This window comes from Actinia tenebrosa, unplaced genomic scaffold (assembly GCF_029948245.1).
Source record: "Actinia tenebrosa isolate PJP-AT-01 unplaced genomic scaffold, QUT_ActTen_1.0 PGA_scaffold12__29_contigs__length_12842862, whole genome shotgun sequence".
Classification (NCBI taxonomy): Eukaryota; Metazoa; Cnidaria; class Anthozoa; order Actiniaria; family Actiniidae; genus Actinia; species Actinia tenebrosa.
The window spans coordinates 2692786-2708385 of record NW_028292572.1 but is presented as its reverse complement, the minus strand read 5'-3'; the positions used below and the strand labels follow the sequence as shown (position 1 = coordinate 2708385).

The 15600-nt window shown below is 37.9% G+C and overlaps 1 protein-coding gene across 3 annotated transcripts in view; it reads right to left on the bottom strand.

The window, feature by feature from the left end:
* Window positions 1–6247: 6247 nt before the first annotated feature.
* Window positions 6248–15600, bottom strand: part of LOC116298069 (uncharacterized) — a 38864-nt gene continuing 29511 nt past the window's right edge. For all 3 annotated transcript variants that reach the window (XM_031706414.1, XM_089028258.1, XM_089028257.1), the window contains 9 exons: window positions 14754–14900; window positions 13637–13699; window positions 12995–13107; window positions 11528–11593; window positions 10487–10543; window positions 9889–9949; window positions 8874–8963; window positions 6798–6888; window positions 6248–6525 (listed from right to left, as the gene is read on the bottom strand). In XM_031706414.1, coding sequence (XP_031562274.1) covers window positions 6440–6525; window positions 6798–6888; window positions 8874–8963; window positions 9889–9949; window positions 10487–10543; window positions 11528–11593; window positions 12995–13107; window positions 13637–13699; window positions 14754–14900 — 774 coding nt within the window. In that variant the 3' untranslated portion in view covers window positions 6248–6439. The remainder of the gene's footprint in view (window positions 6526–6797; window positions 6889–8873; window positions 8964–9888; window positions 9950–10486; window positions 10544–11527; window positions 11594–12994; window positions 13108–13636; window positions 13700–14753; window positions 14901–15600) is intronic.

Below are 15600 nucleotides of genomic sequence, written 5' to 3'. Positions count from 1 at the left end.
TCAGTTCAGTCTAAAATGTTCCCCAATATCCGTCAAGCTTCGCGGGTCGAACTTCAACGATGATGGTGTGATATTGAATCATTGTTACCTTGTCAAGCGCGAGTTATGGGAAAACGTTAACTTGTTAAAGTAATTCTGTTTTGATTTTGTTGAGTTTATAGTTTCGTTTAAAACTGGCAAAGGATTGTTTGAAATAATCATTAAACAAAAGCGTAGGCGATTCCACAAAACCAGGTTTTTTTTTTGACAAGAATTATACAATTTAAAATTTCATTGTTAGAATAATGTCTTTCTATTTCTCCGCATTGTTTTAAGAGACAAGGAGAGCACACTGGAAAAAAGCAAATACAGGAAAACATGGGGAAACTATGAGAAATGTAGATTATAGCGCCAAAAAAACCTCATCAAAAAGAGAATAAATGAAAGAAAGAATCCAGTACAGTCAGTCACGTGCAACTACTTACTAATGGTGATCACGTGCAAACGTCAGCATTTCGTGACTGACGAGTCTTTTACTGGTATCGAAGCTTTGCTATCTTCGCCTAAGAAGTCTTGTCTTTGTTTTTCTTCTACTAATATTTCGTTTTTCGGTATTTTCTTTGAAGCAGTTATAGTGGTTTTCTCTTCTCCATAAAAGTCTTGTATTGCGGTGTATATTATTTGTATCCTGTGCGTAAGGCTTCCTTATTGCCAAATAAATTTCATATAGTAGAGTCACATAAACCAGCAAAACCAGAAACCCACATTTAAGATTGCTGACGGACTCCTTGATCGTGAATTCCTTTGTATTTTCTGAGTATTGCGTGTTTTTCAATGTCCCCATCCTAAGGTATATACTTTCACTAATTCCACTAAAGATTCTTCATCAGTTCAGTTAAATTAGTTGGTAAAGGTTCACTCGCTCATACATCAGTCAGTAGCTTGAACAAATTCTCGCCTTCTTGGCCAAAACAGCGCAAAACGGCTCGTTTACACTCAAAGCAATCGAGGACAATGGAGATACGAGTGCGTTTTCCGTTTTGTAAGAGCTTTTCCTTATCACCATAGAGAACTCAATGAACAACTGACACGTTTTACTGTGGTTTAAAATGTCGATTATTATTGTCGCGGAAAAGTACGGTAGAAGCTATACACCTTTTTGAAATACATGTGTTTGGTCTGCTAAGGTTGCAATTAAAACTATAAAGTAATAGATGGTACTCAGCATTTTGAAAAAAACCCATTACAGTATGATATTAGGTGTTGACGTTGCCCTAAGCAATGTTTAAAGAGAAGAGTATTTGTACATATACATTGTACGGCATCGTATCAGGCATTGTATGTACACGTATTTATACATGACTTGACATGTTATTCAATTCCAGGAGAACTGATATCACGCCTTTTAAGAGATTTTCGATCTCAAGATACTTGAACAGATCCATTAGCAATGCGTTAGGTGAAATAATGACTTAATAGTCGGGCTAAATGCTCATCTAAATCATCTTCGGGAAAAACTATCGAAATAACATATGTTTTGGGCCGCTATCTCATCTAAACCAACACTGAATGGTTGACTTATATATTGCTTCGGACTGATACTTGACGTGGCAGTCGATAAGATTTTCTCAGCGCGCTACCTTTCAGATTCAGAAATGTCATTACAAAAGAAATCGTTCCCAGGTTCTAAAAAAAGTGAGTGAAATTTTCAAATGAGCAAATTTATATATATATATATATTCAATATAAAGCTGTTAGGTGTTAATTGGCTTGCTTTAATGCCCATTTTCTCCACTTTTTCCCCCAGTCTAAGTCAACTGTTTTAATCGCATTACACGATCTTGTAGAAATGTTTTAAAGAAACTTTAAACCATGGTTCATGAACTTGTTTACTGCAGAAGAAAAACAAGCAAGAAGAAAGTACAAAGTAACAAGCGAACTAAATCCGAGATATGACGAAAGGCAAAACAAACAAACAAACGACTTATCAATTCTTCAGTATGTATCTTAAACATGTCCGCTCACAGGTAGCCCAAGCTTGGTTTCTGTGGTGTCCTGTTATAAGGAAATGTATGGGGATTCTACAAAAATTTCAATAAAATCATCAAAACGTGAAATAAAGGCTCGAAATTTTACCCTATCATTGAGAAATAGCACTTCTTTCGCTCTGCGTGGTTATTTTTTGAATTTAGCCCGTTTTAAGGATTTTTTCTCCCACCAGTAAGAAATAAGAGAAGGTTGGAAACTTACTGGTGGGAGAAAAAATCCTTAAAACGGGCTAAATTCAAAAAATAACCACGCAGAGCGAAAGAAGTGCTATTTCTCAATGATAGGGTAAAATTTCGAGCCTTTATTTCACGTTTTGATGATTTTATTGAAATTTTTGTTGAATCCCATACGTTTCCTTATAACAGGACACCACAGAAACCAAGCTTGGGCTACCTGTGGTCCACTATACACTGTTTTTATTCAGAGTTTAACATTTCTCTCAAGTCTTTTCTCCCAAGTCTGTTTTGCTCTAGCCTCCTTTGCAGCCGTTCTTAGGGTCGTCATGCAACGTTTCCCTACAGGCTCCCTAGCCCTGTGACTGACAATTAGGGACTGTGCAATAATTACCAGGAGGGGAGGGGGGGGGGGGGGCTGAAAAACCAGAGGGGGGGCATCACATAAAATTGATGCTAATTTAGGGGGGGTCTCAAAGTACAATCACTCATTTGACGGAGTGGGGCCTAAAGTTTTATTCGAAATGTATATAAAACCACACGGATACACTTTATCTAATGTGACCAGTCTGAGTGACGAAGTCGAAATGTGAATGAAATGCAGGAGGTGTGCCAGAAATTGATGGTTGATGAAACCACTCTCAAATGGTTTGTGCAACATTTTGAGTTTCTTGAAATGAAAGCTCAAAAAAGGAAAGCTGAACGAAACACCCTTCCAAACATGAACTGGAAAGATGAACACCAAGTCCAAGTTCTGACAGCAAAACAACTAAAGATCTACCTCAAGCAGAACAATGTAAACGTATTAACAGGAAATAAAGCTGCGCTGGTAGCAGGTGTCCTTAATTTTGCTCGTGCTGAAACACCTAGGGATGAAATAATTAATTATACAGCTTCTCATTAATCCCATATAGGTAACTGTCCAATTATTTTCTTAATTGGACAGGTGTTGTTGATATGGGGTTAATTAGGCAGCTATATAATTAATAGGTAATGGGATTTCATGCTCCCCAATCAAGAAATAATTAGACTCAAAAAATTCCTCTGACTGCCAAATTGGACTCGGCCTACGGCCTCATCCAATTTTATCAGTCCTCGGAATTTTCCTCGTCCAATTATTTCTTAATTGGACAGCATGGAGTCCTATTACATACACTTATTTCAATAAAGTTAGTCACCTGAAAAGCTACAAAGCTGAGACCGACAAGCATTATGGGTAGATACATTTTACATGTTTCAACCGCTTGATAACAGTTCTTGAACTTGGGATCTTTTACCAGTTACAAGTTAACCTCCTCTGAGCATCCTCAACTGCTGCAGTTTTTGTAAAAAGCTTCACTTGTTGGATATAAAACATTTCCTCATGATTCTTAGCGATCACAGCTTTCTAGGTTGTTGGTGACTATAACTTTATTGAAATAATACCATGATCACCTCGGGATCCATTGTTTTTGGAGGGACGTTTAATCACTAACATCCCTCCCGGCTCTAAAATGACCCGGTTCGAAATCTGATGCAATTTTAATGAGGATGTATACCTCCCTGCCACAGGCTTTATTCAATGTGGGATAGAGAAATTGGTCTTAGAGTCGGATTCTACACGCTAGGACAAACTTTGCGCATGCGTTATAATGGACTAAAATTACTAACTTGTTACAATCTAATGTTTTATAACACAAATGTTAATTTTCTCGGTGCAAGGGCAGCCTTCACGCATGCGCAAAGCCATTTTGAAACAAAAAGCAAGAAGTTAACGTTTATTCAACCACTTTATTGATTTTTTACACGTCTTATGTAGAACTGATTGTAATAATAAATGTTTAATTTTTCCAATTGAACGTTACTTGTTAATATTAATGTTTATGCTAAAATTGGCTAAATTCGCTCCTTGTATTAATGCCACCCAAATTAATTGCTGTCGCTCCGATTTCTTCCACCTCTTTACAAGCTTCCACGAGCAAAAATTTATTCCTTAATTTATATGTTTTCTGAGTTGACAAAAAGACATTCCAATGAAAGTTCTTTTAAAAAAATTATTATGTCATTGGAGTAGTTTTAAGAAAACATTTTAAGTTTTAATTAGCATTTTGCTAACCAAACACTCTCTTACTTGTGCTTCCAAGAGTAATCATTCAGTCAAAGTTCTTTAAACAATGAATTTTGATTTAGTAGGCTAGAATTAATTAGGCCTTAGTATGCTACCAATTTGCCAAATATTTTGCCAATGTTTACACGGATAAAACAAAAACATGAGATACAAAGTTTTATATCTCCCTTGAGACGATAAATCAGATAGATGGATTAGACAGTTTGACAGCAACTTATTAGTATTCAAGTTCACTATCTATAAGTTTTTGACTATTTGCTTTCTTTAATTTCCTCGGAAATCATGGTATTACAAACTAATACCATGGCAATTTCGGGATATTAGTGATTAAATGTCCCCTCTGCCTCGGGAGGTTTAGTAAAAGTCCCTCGGCCTACGGCCTCGGGCCTTCCACTAAACCTCCCTCGGCTTCGGGGACATTTAATCACTAATATCCCTCATTGCCATGGTATTACTTATAATAAGTATATGCTAATTCTAGTGATAGTAGTACAGAATTCCTGTCCATTGATTCCGAGTACGACTCTGATTCTTCTGAAAACAGCTCTGATGTGGAATCCAATGACTCTGAATTGGACGGTTTTGTTGAACATTCTTCTGAAGTACTATTTGTTGCAGACAAGGACAACGAACAAGTAAGCACAGGCTTGCAATAGCATGACAACGGGAATTCACATAAAAACATTTATAATTGAAGGATGGTAATCGTTGGGTGTGGGGTTCAACGTTACTTTTAACATAACAGCCGGGGGGGGGGGGGGGGGGGGGGTAAGAACTTCGCGCTTTGTCTGCACTCTCGCAGAAATCGGTTTTGCCAGCCTGTACAACTGATTAGAGAGAATTCCATTCCCGCCAAGGGCATTTGATATTTTTCTCTTATTCTCTCTATTTCATTACACACACCGAACGCATGATTTATTACTACTGTACGAAAATTACATTGTTTTTACCGTTAAATGGCTAAAAGAGGACAAACTTGAAGTTTTGAAGAAACAAACTTGCTTCTTGATGTTTGTAGTGAAACCAAAATGAAAGCAATGATAGAAGACTGCCATAAAAGAAATATGGAAGCATTTGAAAAGGACTTGAACGCGAGCGCGAAACAAACTGTGCTCGTTGACATCTATTGTCAGTATATAAAGACATAATATATGGGCATAATAGACACATGCTATGAAAGGAAACATGCTTTGGGGATTTTTAATTTTTGATTTATTAAAAAGCATTTACGGCTACGCCTGAGATTTCGTCCCCGAAACCACTATCCGAAGAACAAGGGGCCATTTTGCTGCGCATGCGCGCCATACCTAAGCTCATATGTATTGTATAGACTTTTGATCTCGTGGCGATACTCTGCATTAAAGCACCAAATTTGGCACATGTTCGTGAGCCAAGATATACGAGCTTAGGGGGGGTTCAGCATGCTACCAGATGGGGGAGGGGGAGGGATTAAATCATCCCTGAAATAGGTATTTCAGTGGTTATGAATCCAAAAAGCACCAAATTTTGTACAAATGCTCGTTTTCAGCATGTTGCAAGGAATTTCAGAAGGGCGGCTAAGAGATATGTGGTATATAAACGACTAAAAACGATGAATGTTTACAACGGTTTAATCACACAACATACTCTTACGACTACTCAACGTCTCACACACCTGTTGCAATGTCCCATCGTCCTTAGCGGCGATTACACGCATATATTAACATACTTTATGCTACAGATACCAGTTTGTATGTATGTATGTATGTGTGTGTGTGTGTGTGTGTGTGTGTGTGTGTGTGTGTGTGTGTGTTGTGTGTGTGTGTATGTGTAAGTATGTCGGTCTGTCTGTCTGTCTGTCTGTATGTATGTAACTATGCAAAATATGGGGGAAATGACATTTCTCCTTTTATTTCAAGGGAATCACGTGTATGGTCCTTCAATACACAACACAGCAAGCTATATCATCACATTCATTTATTTGTACTTTACAAACGTTGATAGTACAACAGTACTTTCCGCACGACTAAAAGGCTCGAACCAGCCACCCAACCCGTTGGACTCACAGTTTTATTAAGAAGACACCCTGTGGGTGCAGTCTGGTTAATAAACGGACAAATGACGGTTCCGCCTAGGAAAAGCGATTTCCTTGTCAGTCTTCAGCTTTTCTGGTGCTTCTTACACGCTTTCGTACATCCCTGGCGATTTGTTTGGTTAACTTGAAGTCCATTCCCGCTTCTGATCAAAGGAAAAAACAAACAAACAAAACAATAAATGAAGAGATCATTACGAGTACCCGGTAAAAGAGAAATTTACCACGAATAAATATCTTTTGTGATATCTAAATATCTTTTGTGATTTAAACCCCATAAAGATGATAACAATAGTTTGCCAGTTCTCTGTGTTGTGTTCATTGGCATCTAGAATATATTATGTAATTTCAGAAGTATTACGAAGTTGAAAAATTCTAGCAAAAACGTGTTGATGTTCTCTAATGGCTTGCAGCTGACCCCTTGCCGATGATTTGATTGTCATCATTAGTTCGTCCTCTGGGATGCTGCTAACTTCTGCAACTCTTGCCAAAAACACCTCTTCCTCTTTCTGAAAATAAAGGGAACGAATTCAGTTTGGCCTTCTAAGGCACACTCAGTATGAATAATAAAAACTATTACTGTTTCGAAAAAGGTTGGTGAAGGCTTTGTTGCATGTTGCATACCAAGCTAAAATATATTGTGGGTCAAAACATCAATAACAGCACATAATAAAATACTGCCGCACGAGAAACGTGCATTAAAAGTTTGAAAAACTTGTGTACTTTGTATTTAGGGCTTGATATGCGACATGCAACAAAACCTTCAACCTTTTTACAGCTTTTTATTTTCAATTTTACAACAAGTACTAGTCCTTCCATAAAAATGAACAGGAAGTCGATAGTGTCTTGATCTTTTCCAGTAGACGGGTGGACTAAGTATTTCAGTTAACTCTATTTGACTTTCGCTCTTTCTCGTTGAACACATCACGATAGCTAATACAGGGTTGTTCCAATGCATAGAGTATGATTGTGATCTTACACAGGGTATACGATTTTCATGATCTTGTCTAAAACAGGGGTCTGCTGACATTTTAGCGCATTTCATCATGTTTTCTCATATTACGTAACATGTTAATTTAACGCGTTAAACTCATCACTAGTAGATGAGCTTGGCGTTAGGTGCTTGTTTAGTGGGATGAGAGGAGCCTGGCACATAAACTCGCGGTAACCATGGCAACCCTGTCACAACTCACCGTGTACCTGTCACACTGACGGTCTGGTCAGTGGAATACTTACCTATATATACCTACCATGGACACGCGTGAAAAACGTCTGCGCATGCTCTGAATCCGTATGCAAATTAGTCAAAATATATGAAAATTTGACTTTCAAATATGCCTGAAAAATTGGACTTCACAAAATACCAAAACTTAGTGTCCATGCTTGAAACTTAAGTCTAATTCTTTCATATTGAGTTTGTTAATACCGTACCGTGGTCAGACAAAAGTATACTCGCGAATTTTTTTGTTGTATACTTGGAGAAAACAAACATTTCTTTTCTTGCTCAAACTCTTCAAAATTCTTAGCAATCTCGTACCCAGAGCCCTTATTTCTTACTGCGCATGCTCGACGAAATAATTGGGCTCTGGAAAACTCCAGACCGGAAGACCCAGATTCTGGGTTTCTCGCACATGCGCATTATGACAGACTAGGTAAATTCAAAATGGCGGACGATGTTCAACGAGCATGTGAATTTGCGCTTGGAAAATTAGGTTTTGAAGATGGTTTTCAGTTAAATTAACTCCGAAAATATCTATTGGATGGACATCAATACAATTTCCATTACATAAACGGCAAAACTTTGAAAAATCCGGCCCTACAGGCTTTTTTGGTGTACTTAATTCGAGACGCCATCTTGTTTATTTTCCCTAGTACTGTAATTTTTACTTCCGGTATCTTTCTTTGTTCTCGAGAACCAATCACAGCACAGGAAATATTGGAGTTTTCCAGAGCCCAATTATTTCGTCGAGTGCGCAGTAAGAAATAAGGGCTCTGGGTACGAGATTGAATTCTTAGAAAACGCGCTGAAATGCACGCATGCGCAATCGTTTTTCTCTAGTGTCCCTACCATGGGGAGGGAGGGCGGGAATAAACCAAATATAGCGTTTAGAGTGTGGTTGCCAGAAGCTAGTGATACCGAATATCGTAACGCAAACGATTGTTGGCCGAATTTAAGGTCAAGCTAGCGTTATTCCATGGATAGCGTGCGGTCGAGTGATCATGACCATTAGCAATAAATAGCGTTGATCGATATCGCGGTAATTACCGATCAAATAGCTCAGCCCTGCTGATAACCAAAGATAATGCTAGCGTTATCACCAGAATAGTGTCATAATTTACAGTGTTGTGTCTTGAGCAGGGCTTGCTTTTTCAATATTTTCTTGTCTCAAATCAGCGATATCATCGAACCACCCATAGAACCCCCAGAGCCTGTTATTTCCGTTCATTTAGAATTACTATTGAAAGTGTCCATGTGCAATTCATTTTTGATTACCTGCAAATCTTTTACAAACTGCTGCTGCAATTCTTTGTGAAGTAATTCTGTTTGTCGTCTGAGCTCAAGACGCATTTCGTTTTCCAGCTCCTTCAAGAAAACAAGCAATGTCAGTATTATCAGTATGGCGATCCATCAACCCCAATAATTAATAACTTGTGAAATAACAACAAATTTCACACATCGACAGCTGAAGTTCAGCTGAAGTTCGTATGTAGTGAATAGTTCAGCTACGCGCTTGGGCCATAAGGCAGTGGAAAAAACGCGGTCCATAACTTCGCACTCTTCCATACTCTGTTCCAGAGCAAGATCGCTGTAAACCATACTCTTTGCCGGTATTGCGAAAATAGATACCCTGTTCCAGAGAGGAAAGAGCTTGATACATATACCCTGTCCCAGAGCGAGCTCTATATTATATACCCTGTTCCAGAGTAGAATCGCGCTGATAACCATACCCTGTTTGGCGGCACGTACCCGTATAGCGAAAATAGGGGAGTACTCCCCCCCCACTAGTTTAGAACTAGTTCTACCGCTGTCTCTATTAAACAAAATGAAAATGTTCTTTTGTTGGCAATGTGGCGTGTCTCCTTCCACTTTCTTTGGTGCCATCTATTCTCCTTGCCTAATATAAATAGCTTGTTGGTAAAACTCTACCATCAAACAAATGAAGTTTGCTAGGTGACTGATTTACTGCGCGCGCTTTTTTTAAAGATCTAAACTGATGCGCACGCTCATTGTTTGTGAAAAAAGGGAAAAAAGGAAATAAGGAATAGAAAGAATAATCCTGATAGCCTGGGAGGCGTCCCTCGGATCCGCCTTTCATATGTCCTGGCGTAGCTTCACTCACATAAATGTAGTTTTTGTAAAGAAACAACTTAGGCCAAATATATGAGCGTCGAACTTCACACGAACCAAACATAATGACATTAAAGAAGACTGCCTTATTATCCATCGTTTTCGATGCGCACGGCTCATTTGAAGTTCGACGTTTCACTTGTAATAGAAGTATACAAACCTCCATATCCTTTTTGTGTTCTTGGTCTCTAAGAATTAAAGTCAGAGCACTGGAGGCCGTTCTATTGAAAAATTAAGAACAGGAGAATGTGAAAATAAGAAGAGGGTCGTTAGAAAAAATGAAAAACCCATAGAGAACTCATGTATGACGTGGCAAGAAATTCCGAATCATTATGGGAGGAGCTTAACACGTCATCAAGTTACTAATGTCAATCACTTTATTTTAATCCCTGTGATTTTTATGGCCTCAATCGCTTTGCTCGATTTGCATTTTTACAAAATGGCAAAAAGAAAAAAAAAAAGAATTTGTAGTGTATTGATAGTTTTATGGTAGTTTTAGCATTTTGGAATTCATTTATGTATTTTTATTGCGCATTTTTGATTAGCAATTGATTAATTCACCTTTTCATAGCATGATGTAGGTCCATATTATGGTGTAGTTAAAAGAAAGAAAGCAGAATACAACCTCTCGGCTGGAGCCCAAGTACTCAAAACAGAGACCCAAACATTAATCATCAAATGTAATGCAGAGTCAAGACCTCAAACTTATGTGGCAGACGATTAAGCTACCGCTGCACCACCCTTGACTCCCTACTTACTTGACGCCCTTTGCTTTGATCTCTTCCATTTCTCTTGCTCTTTTGGCTTCAATTATTCTGTAAGAAGAGAGTATGTAATCATTCGGTTTTTGCTTTTAGTTTCAAGTTTCATTTTATAGCCAAAACGGCTCAAGCTTACAAGTTAATCAATAGTTTCATTATTCTATGATTCAAATGTTGAAATATAAAAATAATAACTGATTCAAAACTCGAATTCCGATTGGATGTTGGTGTTCCTTATATAGAATGATCTTATCAGAATTAGATTTTTGAATTGTTATTTTGAAACGTGAGTCTTTACGTACTCAAAAAGAAAAATAAATTTCAATATTCTAATAATAAAATCATTACTCGGGCTCCTGTAAAAAAGCCCGAGCCATAAATTGGGTTTCGTTTTTTTATTGTTTGTGATCGGTCACAAATCCTCTTCGCGACGCTAAAGCGCATGCGTGAAGTTTAAAGGCATGCTGACTGAGTCAGATGAGCACATGCAAGGGCGGATCCAGCCAAAATTTAAAGGAGGGGGGGGGGGGTTTCCGTCAACACAACGGAAAACAATATAGAAAAGCATCGTTTTTTCTGCTGAAGGGGTTGGGGGGGGGGGGGGGGGGGGGGGTCGGGGTTGGGGGGGGGGGGGGGGGGGTCTGAAGCCGGATCCGCCCTTGACATGGTTATGTTAAGGCTGATTCATCAAAGGTCTAGTCTGATTGCTTAAAGAATAAAGCACGTAAACTATGATGTCTAGTACGCTAACCACGTGTTCATAAAGTTACTATAGCCGGGTTTCCTGTGATGATGAGCTGTAATTTATTGGGTTATTTATAACCTACGGCCTGCACACTGCTATAGTCTCGATACGTTGCAATACTAGTCCGCGAACGAGACATCAAACTTCGTGTGTCGCACTTAAGTGAAAATGGTAGTAAAAACTGAAGATGGAATTCTTAAAACAAATTCAGTTCATCCTAAAAATCCCCTTCAGGGTTGAAAGTTTCCCAACAACCAAAGAAAAAGTTTTTTTTTTCCCAGCGAAATCTGTACCTCTCTTTCTTGAGCTGTTTCATTTCAATTTTTTCTCTAATCTTCATCATCTGCTTCTCTTTTTCCCTGTATTTTCAAGTCAAAAAGAATAACAACTTAGTCTGCGTGCAAAAACCTAGATCTGACTGCGGTCCCTCTTTTATCATTCTGCTTTTTTGGGGGGGACGCAGTGGTTTTCGTAACTTGGGTCCAGCGTCAGAACTGCGTGCAGCCCGACTTTAACTCTAGTAAGTTGACCTGAATTGAAGTCAGACTGCAAACAGATTATTCAAATTCTGCAAGCGGGCTGTTAATATTCTACAAGCAGGTTACTTTCTTTCGTCTCGTATTTTAATGACAAAGTAGAAGTAGTTAATATATGAACATATATTGAAGAAATAATATACTTAAGGTGGCTGACTACTTTTCAACATTCGATTTGAGCCCACGATGTGCGCGTGCTTAAAAACCGCCGAGTAATCTTTACGAATTTATTGAAGAACCATACACGTTTTGAACTTTTGTTATTTTCCAGAATAACAGGTAATAACCCATTATTTTTCAAAGTTTAAGCAATTCTGTTTATCAAAACAACGTAAAACATTGTTCAGTTTGTTTTGTGCTCAATGTTTACGATAACTTGTACACCGTAGAACCTGAACAAAAAAAGTTTTTCCATTGTCTACAATAGTTTATTAAAACAACTTTTATCAGTATTCTATAAATATAGTGTAAGTTACGTGTTCGGAGAAAATCACTCATGTTTCTTAGTTTTGGTTTTTTGATTTTTTTGTACAGAGCGAGATTTTCGCTATTTTTCTTCCAAAATTGAACAAACTCACGTCATTCCGAAGTGATTTTCTCAAAAACAAGCTCGGGACACCCCAGTTTTCCTTTGCATTTTTGAAATCAGCAGTAGATTTCAGGTTAAGAAAGTTTCAATTTTCAAATTTGTGTTTATTATTTACTTTATAGTACACTCAACAAAATTACTCGACTCTGATTGGTCGAGAGGAGTACAATTATAGCGTTAATTGTACTCCGTAGGAGTACCGAATTAAGTCGCTATGGAAACACGGCCAAAACAATGTCAAAACAATTATTTTCTATCATTTTGTACTTAAAAAACATATGAATAAAATTTTAAGCCGTAAGAACTAATATTTTTTATGCATTTCAGTTGCGCGATGAGCTGAAAATCGGCCGCCAAATAGACAAAGATGAACGGCGTCGCTTCGCATTTTTTACTGAAATTTTGTTGAGTGAACTATAAACAAAAAATCGCACCCTATACAAAGTATTCAGCCACCTTAAAGAGGCACGAAAGATAACATAAAAGTACTGCAATTGATTCCATGAAATACAAGCTAAATAAAATCTAATGATTAACACAAACAAACTCAAAAAGAAAACAAAAGACACTTTACGAATATTCGGATAAAAATCCTGTGTTAAAAATCCTGATTACGATAATGAAAAAGGACTTACATTTCTATGTTTTGGTTGAGACGATCTACTTGGGTTTGGTGCTGCTTTAAGATTCGATCAGTCTGCACATCTGCCATTGTACCTTCTCTAGTTAGAGTGTCTACAATTTTTTTCTGAACGAAAACGAAAAAGTCAGTAAAGTTGTGCACGCCCGCTGCGCAACCGCAACTATAAAACTATAATATATGTTGTTACTTCTGCAAATTCATAAAACCTACTACGACGCCGCGCGCAACGAAATGTAGCCAAGAGCTGTTGTACTACTGACGAATTTGAATGCGGTCTTGATGTCTATATATATCTTTTGAAAAAAATCCCGCACACTACGGCACCGTACGAGTACAAGAGTACATAGCCCCGTCGATCCGCATATACTAAGAGTCTACCATTAATGGCAGTTACCAAGGAAATGTTTCCCTAAATGTTTCCTAAGGTGGCAAAACAGTCAGAAAACATTGGGAAACAAAGTTTCCATGCGTCTTGGAAACATGAAATGTTTCTGCCGCACAGCAAAAACATTTTTTGCGTCTTGGAAGCAAAAGTTGTTGCACGCAGCAATGTTTCGCATGTGGCTAAACAGGGAAACATCCGAGGAAACATGCGCGCGGTAAACATGTTTCCTCGTGAGAGGTCCAAACTAACCTCAAGGTTGCGTATGGCAACGTCTCTGTGTTTGATGATTTCGTCACGGCGAGCAACTTCAAGCTAGAAAAAAGTAGCCAAAATTATAGCCGGGGGATAGTCAAAATTTATCAGTTATCTTATTATTTCATTAAGTCGTGTGCTTTATAAATCTAAGGCCCCGTCCACACGTATCCGAAAAATTTTTGTATCCGTGATATTTTTTTTTTTCGGATACGGGTTGCCTCCACCCTTGTCCGGAAATTTTTGTATCCGTATCCGGAAATTTTCGAAAACGGTCTCCAGAGTGAAAATTTTCGAATACGCTCCAAATACGGTCGTATCGGCAAATTTTCGAATACGCTGACATAAACACGATTTCGCGCATGCTCAATAAGAAAAACTATCTGTCAAAGGGACTAGGCACTAGCGTGCATCAGGGCGGATCAAGAAATTTCCGGATACGTGTGGACAGTGAAAACGATTCGAAAACGATTCAAATACGCTGCGTGTGGACGCGAACACTTTCGTATCCGCAAAAAAAATTTGCGGATACAAAAAATTCCGGATACGTATGGACGGGGCCTTAGGTATAAACTGAGAAATGGTATGATGAAAATTGGCCTTTGCTTTGAATCAAGGCCGCTGAGAAGAGACCACCACCATATCCCCAATGAACTCAGACAAAGATTGGCATGGATTCTTGAAAATCCGAATGAGGCTTATCCGCTTAATTATAGAGGGGCTACTTCACTAGGTGTGAGAGATATACGCAAAACTATTTTCACTGGTCCCACTGTACTCATATATAAGATATAGGAACAGACAAGGCTTCATGCGCTGAGATGACCTAATCACAGTCCAGACAGGCACCAAACTCAAACCCAAAACTCCAAAACTCTAAATTAAAGCTTGGAGGTACCGCAAGCAGGTTGGAAGAGAAGTGATCAGATATGCTAATAGGTTTGTTATATATTTGCACCCGTGGGACCAGTGAAGATAGCACCAATGAAACAATTGAAAACATAAGAAATAGATGTGTTTAGTGCTATTTAGTTTTTGTGCTATCTAACGGATATATAGCTTGCACTCTATCCAATAATATAAAATCAAAATTCAGATTCATTGATATAGTCACCTGCAGTTTTCCCAGAATCTTTCCAAGTCGATCATCTTGGTCTTTTAAAGCTTCTTCTGTTTCAGATGCAAGCCGACGCCGTAGATCTTCGAGAGCAGCTTGGTGCTCTTCTTCCATTTTTTTCAGTTCTGCTTGATACTCTATGTTCTAAAACCAAATTGAATATACTGAGATGTAAGATCATTGTCTGGTTAAAGACATAGGTCATAGAAGCTGAGATCGAAAGGTATTCTGGGAAATGGCATAATTATCCTCTATGAATAGCGCTATATCTTCGACGAATAAATATCCAGAGTATAAGTCGATGCTCTTATCCATTAAATTTATCCACTGGATAAGCTTTATTGTTGGATAGCGCTATCCACACTTGTTAAAAGCCTCCGTGCTTTCTGTCAGTGCAAAAATTTATAAAAAAATCCACAATTCGTATAAATAGGTGATAGTACATCTAATTAATACATAAATACATACGTACATACACTTTATAGGACAAATGCAAAACTTGCACCTTGTGAAAAAAAGGGATCTGGCGTGATTCAAAAGTCACGAGTCATGCCAGATCCCTTTGTTCACAACTTAAGCCTCACATCGATGCGAGCTTTGCATTTGGTCTATTGTATCTCTCAAAACGGGCTTTCCAGTTAAAATATGCTTAATATAAATACTACATAAATACTGAATAAATATATATTAATAAATAATATTATCCTATAAATGCTAAAAATATTAATAAATATACTAAAATATTAGATGTAATCCAAAAAAACTAGAAAAAATTATAAAATATCATAATCTAATTTAAAACATAATATAATGGCTACTTTGAGCGTAACGCTCAATAATCTTC